Below are 10,785 nucleotides of genomic sequence, written 5' to 3' on the forward strand. Positions count from 1 at the left end.
AGTTCCCCAAAGTTTAACAAAATTTTGAATTGATACCTCAAAGTTTAACAAAGTTTTAACTTTGACACCTAAACTTAAAACTTTTTTTTGTTGATTTTGTTAAAGCTAATGTATAAAAGTTAAATTTTGTTAAAAAGTTTGGGGTATTGGAATTAAAATTTGTTGAATTTTGAGGTATCGAAGTTTAAAATGAGGTAGAATTAGGGGTTCTTTTTGTGCAAAAGAATATTTTAAGGGTATCAAGGTTAATAATAAGGTTCAAATGCATAAAGAAAACATGAAGACGAATCGATTAAGTATAATAACATTTAAAGTATTTAAGGGGAGAGAGAGACTCAGAGAGAGAGAGAGAGAGAGAAAGAAAACGTGAGGAAAGGAGAGAGTCATTGATTAAGGCATTTAAATCATAATATTAGGAATAATTCCATATTTGTTGGACTTAATTCACATCATAAAACATCCTTCGAAATCACATCTTCGGAAATAAACACCAAATGCTCAAAGGGAATACATCAAAACGGGAAAATATTCACGTGCATAATCAGAAGACAAATTTTCTATTGTATCTAACCTGAATGCTTTCCTTTTATTGCAGATACGTATCATAGGCAATTAACTAGATACATCCGAATTTACTGTGAATTCGGAAATAAACACCAAATGCTCAAAGGGAATACATTGAAATGGGAAAATATTCACGTGCATGATCAAAAGATAAATTTTCTATAATAGGCAATTAACTAGATACATCCGAATTAACCTGAATGCTTTAATTTCCTAGGCAATTAACTAGATACATTCGAATTTATTGTAAATTACATATGTTTAATTAGTATGCAATTTTGGAAATAGGTAATAATGCAAAACTTTAATTCCTTCAACCTAAACGCTATAAATACTCAATCCCTGTTCATTTCAGAGCATAGAAATTTCAAAGAGAGATGGCGAGCAAAGGATTCCTCTTTGTTGTTTTGGTTCTTGTGTTCTCCAGTGGTGGTGCCTTCAGTGCAAGAGTTATTGGGCTTCCTCTGGGTCCAAACCCGATACCAAGTGGGCCTCTTTCCGGATATTTGAATGGATTTGAAGTCCCGAGTGGTCCTTATCATGAGGATCGTGATGCCCCTCCTCCTCCTTCTCCTCAACACTCGCAGCCCATCATCCCTCCTCCAACTGTTCACGGGCACAAACATTTCGGATATTTGAATGGATTTGAAGAGAGAAAGCGTTTAGTCCCGAGTGGTCCGAATCAAGAGGGTCATGATGCCCCTCCTCCTCCTCCTCCTCCTCAACACTCGCAGCCCGTCATCCCTCCTCCAATTGTTCCACCTCAACACTCGCAGCCCATCATCCCTCCTCCAACTGTTCCATGAGATTCGTGAATATATTTTTGGATTGTTCGTTTGGTTTGTTGGAACAATATAAAACAAAGCAAATAAAAGTATAATATGTATGAGGGGAGATTTAGTGGGAGAAGCAAATAAAAAGCTATTTTTAGCTAACTGTTACTGTAGCTACATTACTCAGCCCCTTTTTTTTCCTCTTAGGTGGAAGGATGCATGAATACCTATTTAAAATCTTTACAAAGTTTTCCACAATAGAAATCTAGTATGACTATAATTCCTAGAGATAACTAACTCAAATCCTTTTATAATTAGGATTAACTTAAACATTCCTACTTAATCCTAATTCCGTAAGGTCTGCACTCCCATCATGTGCTTCAACTTGACAAACGCTTCAAACTTCAAAGGTTTCCTAAGGATGTCCGCAACTTGATCTTCAGACTTGCAATAAATCAACACGATCTCGTTCTTCTCAACATTGTCTCGTAAAAAGTGGTTACGAGTATGATATGTTTGCTCGTTCCATGATTGACTAGATTCTTCGTCAAATCAATTGCGGACTTGTTGTCAACATAAATCTTTATAGGACCTTCAACTTGAATATGAATCTGACTTATCACATTACGCAACCAATTTGCTTGACAAGCACTCGACGCAACTGCTACATAGTCCACTTCACAAGTTGAGCGTGCAACAATAGACTGCTTCTACGACGACCATGAAAATGTGGCGGTGCCAAAATTAAAAGCATAGCCAAAACTAATTTTACGATCATCATGATCTCCACTCTAATCACTACCAGAATAGGCTATAATATCACAATTATTAAATAAAGAATAAAACAAATCATGATCATAAGTCCCCTTTAGGTACTGCATAATTCTCTTAGTGACTTGTAGATGAGATTGGCAAGGTGCCTCAAAATATATGCTGATTAGTGTAGGCGTCAAAAATTACCTATAGGTCCCCGCAAGTGGCTCGGAATAGAGAGAAAATGATGAACATTGCTATCCGAGTCAAGGAAGCTCATTTGACAACAACAAGCGTATGAAGTGAGTCGACGAACCATGCAAGACAACGAAACTTCAGAATAATCGAAACACGAATAGATCGGGAGATCCGCGTCACTTACAAAAGACGAAACGCCCCTTGTGTCCCATCTACTTTACGTGTGATTCAACCATTGGAGCTTATAGATCTCCTCATTATCTTTCCAATGCATCTTGAACCACGTAATTCCGAGTTCGAACGTTGAAGATACAGTGGAAACAGATAGAACTGCAAAACCAGATCCTGACCAAAGTTTGGCCAAGACACCTAGTGGTGTCTCGGCCAATGCTTGGCCGAGACACCAAATGGTGTCTCGTCCAAAGCATGGCTGAGACACCAAATGGTGTCTCGGCCAAAGCATAGCCGAGACACCCATGGGTGTTCGCAGCCCCGAAAATCTGTTTTGGCTGTTTTAAGCCGTTTTTCAACCGTTAACCACCTGAATTTGTTTTAACTAATAAAATATCATCCAAGAATGTGGTTTAGTGGTTATAACTAAAGATAAGAGTGAGTCGATCATTCTTATCAGAAAACAGGGCTCCTGAAGCCTATAAATACAGCCCCAGGGTCTTCATTTTTCAGATCTGGAATTCTCGAGCGTTGGCCAAGCCCTGCCAAACTGAAGACTGAAGGAGCATGAATTTCAAAAGAGAGGAGGAGATCGGATCGAGTTCATCGGCATAAAGAAGAGGAGCTCGTCAAATCCATACTTCCCGTTTCATTTCCTTGAGATTGTCCCGTTGCGGTGATCTCGAGAAGAGTGATTATCTCTCTATTACCGAGATAATTGATTTGGTTTCTTGATTCTTTTGTGAATCAACGAAGCTCTGGATCTGATATGATCGTCTGGTGGTCCACGGATACTAACGTCCCCATCACAGGCCAAGATCCCACGCAAGCAGCGGAGGATAAACGTCCGTTGCGCCGTTTGAACGAGAGTTGTCCTTATTTTTGTTCTCATTGTGTAAGGGTCTTATAAAAAGACTATCTTTTTTTATTGTAACGATTAAAGTTGTAATGAATATGGTAATAAAGAACTCAACTTTCTCCCCAAACAAGCTGGTGACCACAGTGGGAGCCAACAACTTCGCTATCGAATTGTCGTGATGCAACCAGCGATCAAGATCCTGGTGAATGAAGAGGTCAAATTTGAATTCGACCAACAGAAGTTTGATGAATATTTGTCCTCCTCCAGATCTGCCTCTCCTCACAGATCCAGAAAAGTACGCTGGTCTTCCGACATGAAGACTCAAGAAGATAATCTCCGTGTCACTGCCTTAGGAGTTGTAAGTCGTGACGTGTCGCCAATATCCGGCAAAGTTAGATAAACTAATCCGAACTCCTCCTTGACCAAAGTGTCAATTGCTGAAGTTGCGCCAACGTTGTCAAAGAGGGCGTGCCAAAGACGGCGTGCCAAAGACGGCATCAACTTCTTGCTCGTCAACTTGCTAAGGCTTTGGAACCAATAGATAGGATCCGCTATGATGTGGATCTGAAGTCTAGGCAACGCCAAGAACAACAACGGCGATCGAGCAACCCCTCTTCTAAAACAGAGAAGAACGAATGAGTTCGCTTCAAGAAGACCCACTCTACCCTTGAGGAACGAATCCAGAAGCATCACGCATTGATTGCGCAAGCCTGAGTCCTTGTGCAAGAAGCGCAAAAAATGCAGAAGGAAGAGGTAGTTAAAAAATCGCCCAAGCAGAAATGGGTTTGGATGCCAAAGGTCAAATCAGCGCCTAAGGTAAAAGTAGATGAAGTTACCCTTCAACCTTTGTCAACTCCGGATCCCACTCCCCATGGCATGTGAACCTCACCAAATCTAGAGTTTCTCTGAAAGACCGCCTGGGTCCTCTCCCCGAAGATCAAGGTAAAGCAACTGTTAAGGAACGATTGGGACAGTTGAAAGGCTCCCAAACAACCATTCAGGCTAGGGGTCGTACTAATCCTCTTAATAATAATAAAGGGAAAGATCTTTTGACCGACCACATCAGATTGCGAGTCGAAGTACAAGAGCCCGTTAGAGTTTCATGCTTACAAAGGCGTAAATCTGAACGAGTGACTCTTGGAGACGCTAATGAAGCATCGTATCCCCAGAGGGAAACATGTTCGTCTGATGACGATGTTATACCTAGGAAGTCATGCCAACACATGATAGGTTGCTCCAATCATCAGACTGATGAGTTGTACTATCAGGCGACAAATACGAACAAGTCTCGGAAGAGAAATGCCCGAGAGATGAACTCTCGTTGTCCTTATGTGAAAATCATCAAGGCAGTGTTGTCAGAATGTAGCTGCCACGAGACTGCTCCCCGGAGGGTCTCAGTATTTAAACGAATCTCTATTAAAACGCCTGAACCAAAGACGAGGGGTTTCCCTAGAAGAAGGCCAACCGGCTTAGGTGATGAGTTCCCTTGAGTGACTATCAACATGGCCGACAAAGGCAAGTCCTCGTAATGATTCAATCCTGAACCTTTTGCAGAAGTATCTCAGTGTATGATCTGGTTATGGTCTGGAACTGTCAGACCTAGACCCAGGAGGTCATGGTCCTCTGACGATAAAACGTCAGATGCTTGTTCTGCGATGGCTTCTGATGACACGACATCCAATGTAGGGTAATCTTATGAATCATTCATGATTAATGCCGAACAAATGGCTAAAATTCTCGGGGATGCTTTAGCCAAGCAGAAAGAGAATTTTAAATTCGAGATAGAGATGGCTATGCAGGAGATGAAAGACATGCACAGCCAACAAATTGCGATGCTGACGAATTAGCAAGGAGAGTCCAGCCATCGAAAAATCCTAACCAAGCCGATAGCGATCGGGAAGGGGATGAGAATGCCAACATGGACACCCCTCCCGTTGACAACAATGCTGGAGGTGGTCCATTGGATGATAACAATACGAAGTAAGACCACGTCACTTCTCCCCGGAATCGCTCGAAGAAAGATACAAGCGAGGATAGGAAGATGAGGAACTTGGAGAACAAAGTCAATGCATTGATGAGTGCTCAAGAAGTAAAGAAGTCTGGGATACCCTGTCCTTACCCAAGGGAGTGGGAAGCAATCCCATACCCAGCAAAATTTAATTTAATCAACTTCATGCCATTTGACAGAAAGGGTTCCCCCACCCAGCACTTGATATACTTCAAGTCTTATTTAGGAATAATCTCCGAAAATGAGCCTTTGATGGTGCGGTCATTCGTTGGCACTCTTCGCCGAGCAGTCGTCGATTGGTATCACCGTCTTAAGTCGGGAAGTATCAGCAGTTGGGACGACATGGAAGACATGTTCCTCACAAATTTCTTTGATGATGACACCAAGGTTTCAATTGAAACGTTATTCAATGAGAAGCAGAAGGACAGAGAGTTGGTCAAAATTTCATCAAACGATTTCGGAACAAAGCTATGAATTGTGGAGATCCGGTCAGCGAGGACTTTATCCTAGAAACTTGTCACAACAATCTTTCATTGGATATCCTTGAAGCTATGGGAATGGCGCCCTCCAAGACCTGAAAAGATTTAAAGGCTCGAGGGGAATGAGCCGAACGCTTCCTCAAGAGGAAGAAGGCCGAAAGATGTCAAATAGCGACGAATGCTCCACAGCAGAATTTTATCCCTCGGGATAAGGGAAAAGCACAAGCTCATGCAATGGATGCGAACCAAACATTCGAGCTGCAAGCGCAACCGCAACCACAACAATAGCAGCAAAAGGCGCCTCAGCAGTCACGGTGGAAATAACAACCTCAGAAATAGAAGACTTCAGAACCGAAATTCCTGAAGGTTTACTCTTTTAAAGAAGATGAAGTCCCCGGTATTTTCAAATACCTCATAAAGAACAACATGATTAAGTTTCCTCTAATCCAGGATCAGGAAGATGCCAAAAGGGTTAATGATCCGAAATACTATGCGTTCCACAGAGCAGTCCACCATCCAACTAAGTCATGGTATGCCCTCAAAGACAAGATCCAAGCTTTGATCAACGTTGGGGTCATTACTATGAAACAGTCTAAGGAAAAGAAGGTGGGTGCGAACGCAGTGTCAATCAGCTTCGGGTCTATTCCTTTGAATTGGTTTCAGCCCGAAACCATGAAGAACGTAGCGGTGAAGACCGTCAATGACGATCCTCACGAACAACGCCAGAAAGGACTTGTGCCACACACAGCCCCAAATGGCGAGATTCTCTGGGTCCATCTCGATCTAATTGAAGATGAACAGTGTGTCGGATCGTCATCCAAGAAGAAATCAAAGGGAAAAGGGAAGTCTTGTTGTGGAGCCGCAGCCATTCTAGAAGAAGATGATAAAAAAATTCCTGCTTTCCCACTCACTGAAGATGAACAATAAGTCTTTGTAACCAACGAAGAACCGGTCTTTGCTACCCGGAATGGGAATAAATATCATTTTAAATACCCGGATGCCTTCGAGCAGTTCTAGGTGATTGTGTGTTAGTTCTAATCTGTTTAGAGCATTAGTTATAGTGAGAGCGCCTCTAATAGCTTTGATGTTAGTTCTAAAAGAGTACGTTTTAGCTACAATAAGATGTTGTGTTAGTCCTACTTTGCTTTTTGTTAGCTCTAATTGAGCGCTAGTTCTAGTGATGCTCGTTAGTTCTATCTCATAGCTATTATTTTTTTATTTGTTTAATTTGTCTCTTGTATTCTATTCGCGTTCTTTCAAGAAAGGACTTTCCATCACCGCCAATTGTCACTCCAACTTTTTGTTTTTTTCAAAGACATGTCCCATCACACTATAGGTGATTGTGTGTTAGTTCTAGGTGATTGTGTGTTAGTTCTAATCTGTTTAGAGCATTAGTTCTAGTGAGAGCGCCTCTACTAATTGAAGATGAACAGTGTGTCGGATCGTCATCCAAGAAGAAATCAAAGGGAAAAGGGAAGTCTTGTTGTGGAGCCGCAGCCATTCTAGAAGAAGATGATAAAAAAATTCCTGCTTTCCCACTCACTGAAGATGAACAATAAGTCTTTGTAACCAACGAAGAACCGGTCTTTGCTACCCGGAATGGGAATAAATATCATTTTAAATACCCGGATGCCTTCGAGCAGTTCTAGGTGATTGTGTGTTAGTTCTAATCTGTTTAGAGCATTAGTTATAGTGAGAGCGCCTCTAATAGCTTTGATGTTAGTTCTAAAAGAGTACGTTTTAGCTACAATAAGATGTTGTGTTAGTCCTACTTTGCTTTTTGTTAGCTCTAATTGAGCGCTAGTTCTAGTGATGCTCGTTAGTTCTATCTCATAGCTATTATTTTTTTATTTGTTTAATTTGTCTCTTGTATTCTATTCGCGTTCTTTCAAGAAAGGACTTTCCATCACCGCCAATTGTCACTCCAACTTTTTGTTTTTTTCAAAGACATGTCCCATCACACTATAGGTGATTGTGTGTTAGTTCTAGGTGATTGTGTGTTAGTTCTAATCTGTTTAGAGCATTAGTTCTAGTGAGAGCGCCTCTAATAGCTTTGATGTTAGTTCTATTCTTTAGCGTGTTAGTCTTATCCCCTCCAGCATTAGTTCTAGGTGATGGCGTGTTAGTTCTAATCTGTTTAGAGTGTTAGTTCTAGTGAGAGCGCCTCTAATAGCTGCGATGTTAGTTCTATTCTTTAGCATGTTAGTCTTATCCCCTCCAGCGTCAATTCTAGGCGATGACATGTTAGTTCTAATCTGTTTAGAGCGTTAGTTTTAGTGAGAGTGCCTCTAATAGCTACAATGTTAGTTCTATTCTTTGGCGTGTTAGTCCTATCCCCTCCAGTGTTAGTTCTAGACGATGGCGTGTTAGTTCTAATCTGTTTAGAGCGCTAGTTCTAGTGAGAGCACCTCTAATAGTTACGATGTTAGTTCTATTCTTTAGCGTGTTAGTCCTATCCCCTCCAACGTCAATTCTAGGCGATAACGTGTTAGTTCTAATCTATTTAGAGCGTTAGTTCGAGTGAGAGCGCCTCTAATAGCTACGATGTTAGTTCTATCGTGCTGCGTGTTAGTCCTATCCCCTCCAGTGTCAGTTCTAGGCGATGGCGTGTTAGTTCTAATCTGTTTAGATCGTTAGGTCTAGTGAGAGCGCCTCTAATAGCTGCGATGTTAGTTCTATTCTTTAGCGTTTTAGTCCTATCCCTCTAGCGTCAGTTCTAGGTGATGGCGTGTTAGTTCTAATATGTTTAGAGCGCTAGTTCTAGTGAGAGCGCCTCTAATAGCTGCGATGTTAGTTCTATTCTTTGGCGTGTTAGTCCTATCCCCTCCAGCGTTAATTCTAGATGATGGCATGTTAGTTCTAATCTATTTAGAGTATTAGTTCTAGTGAGAGCGCCTCTAATAGATACGATGTTAGTTCTACTGTGTTGCGTGTTAGTCCTATCCCCTCCAGCATTAGTTCTAGGTGATGATGTGTTAGTTCTAATCTGTTTAGACCGTTAGTTTTAGTGAGAGCACCTCTAATAGCTGCGATGTTAGTTCTACCGTGCCGCGTGTTAGTCATATCCCTTCCAGTGTTAGTTCTAGGTGATGGTGTGTTAGTTCTAATATGTTTAGAGCGTTAGTTCTAGTAAGAGCGCCTGTAATAGCTGTGATATTAGTTCTACTGTGCTGCGTGTTAGTCCTATCCCCTCTAGTATCAGTTCTAGGCGATGGCGTATTAGTTCTAATCTATTTAGAGCGTTTGTTCTAGTGAGAGCGCCTCTAATAGATGCGATGTTAGTTCTATCGTGCTGCGTGTTAGTCCTATCCCCTCCAGTATCATTTCTAGGCGATGGCATGTTAGTTCTAATTTGTTTATAGTATTAGGTCTAGTGAGAGCGCCTCTAATAGCTACGATGTTAGTTCTATTCTTTGGCGTGTTAGTCCTATCCCCTCCAACGTTAATTCTAGGTGATGACATGTTAGTTCTAATCTGTTTAGAATGCTAGTTCTAGTAAGAGCGCATCTAATAGCTGCGATGCTTGTTTTATTCTTTGGCGTGTTAGTCCTATCCCTTCCAACTCCAGTTCTAGGCGATGACGTGTTAGTTTTAATCTGTTTAGAGCGTTAGTTCTAGTGAGAGTGCCTCTATAGTTGTGATGTTAGTTCTACCGTGCTGTGTGTTAGTCTTATCCCCTGCAACATCAGTTCTAGGCGATGACGTGTTAGTTCTAATCTGTTTAGAGCATTAGTTCTTGTGAGAGCACCTCTAATAGCTGTGATGTTAGTTCTATTCTTTATCATGTTAGTCCTATCCCCTCCAACGTCAGTTCTAGGCGATGACGTGTTAGTTCTAATCTGTTTAGAGCGTTAGTTCTAGTGAGAGTGCCTCTAATAGCTGCAATGTTAGTTCTATTCTTTGGTGTGTTAGTTCTATCCCCTCCAGCGTTAGTTCTATATGATGGCGTGTTAGTTCTAACCTATTTAGAGCGTTAGTTCTAGTGAGAGCGCCTCTAATAGATGCGATGTTAGTTCTATTCTTTGGTGTGTTAGTCCTATCCCCTCCAGCGTCAGTTTTAGGCGATGATGTGTTAGTTCTAATCTGTTTAGAGCGCTAGTTCTAGTGAGAGCGCCTCTAATAACTGCGATGTTAGTTCTATTCTTTGGCGTGTTAGTCCTAACCCTTCTAGCGTCAGTTCTAAGCGATGGCGTGTTAATTTTAATCTGTTTAGAGCATTAATTCTAGTGAGAGCGCCTCTAATTGCTGTGATGTTAGTTCTACCGTGCTGCGTGTTAATCCTATCCCCTCCAGCGTCAGTTCTAGGTGATGACGTGTTAGTTCTAATCTGTTTAGAGCATTAGTTCTAGTTAGAGCACCTCTAATAGCTACAATGTTAGTTCTACCATGCTGTGTGTTAATCCTATCTCCTCTAGCGTTAGTTCTAGGCGATGGCGTGCTAGTTCTAATATGTTTAGAGCGTTAGTTCTAGTGAGAGCGTTTCTAATGGCTGCGATGTTAGTTCTACCGTGCTGCGTGTTAGTCCTAGCCCCTCCAGTATCAGTTCTAGGCGATGACATGTTAGTTCTAATCTATTCTTTGGCGTATTAGTCCTATCTTGCTAGTTGTTATGTTACTTACAACTTTTCCTCTAGTGTAAGCTGGTGTTAGTTCTCATTTAACCAGAAAAAACTTTCAATCGGCAAAAAACGAAATATTTTGTGCATACCAGGATCAAAACACTATCAATGTATCAAACATTTAGTCAGTGATAGGTTCATTACATGTTTTATGGTTATGACCTTCCATATGACATCGAGAATATTTTGGCCGTGTGTAAACAATTTTGTTGCTGATATGCCTGGTTTTATTTCTCACTTTTCTTTTTGTTATAAGTGGAGGTAGGATCTGTATCTCCTCCCTTGGCACCATGCGCTTCTCATAGTCAGGGATAGGGTAGAGGATTGGCTCGTAGTTTTTTTAAAAGCTTCAACCGTCATA

General features: G+C 41.2%; 1 protein-coding gene across 1 annotated transcript; it reads left to right on the forward strand.

The window, feature by feature from the left end:
* On the forward strand, nucleotides 942–1,370 carry LOC109823491 (proline-rich protein HaeIII subfamily 1-like). Its single transcript, XM_020389770.1, has one exon. It carries the CDS (start codon nucleotides 942–944, stop codon nucleotides 1,368–1,370), a length of 429 nt encoding a protein of 142 aa, XP_020245359.1.

This window comes from Asparagus officinalis, chromosome 9, assembly GCF_001876935.1.
Source record: "Asparagus officinalis chromosome 9, Aspof.V1, whole genome shotgun sequence".
In the NCBI taxonomy this organism is placed as follows: Eukaryota; Viridiplantae; Streptophyta; class Magnoliopsida; order Asparagales; family Asparagaceae; genus Asparagus; species Asparagus officinalis.

Coding starts and splice junctions, on each gene's coding strand:
- LOC109823491 (XM_020389770.1), top strand. CDS start 942: ATGGCGAGCAAAGGATTCCTCTTTGTTGTTTTGGTTCTTGTGTTCTCC.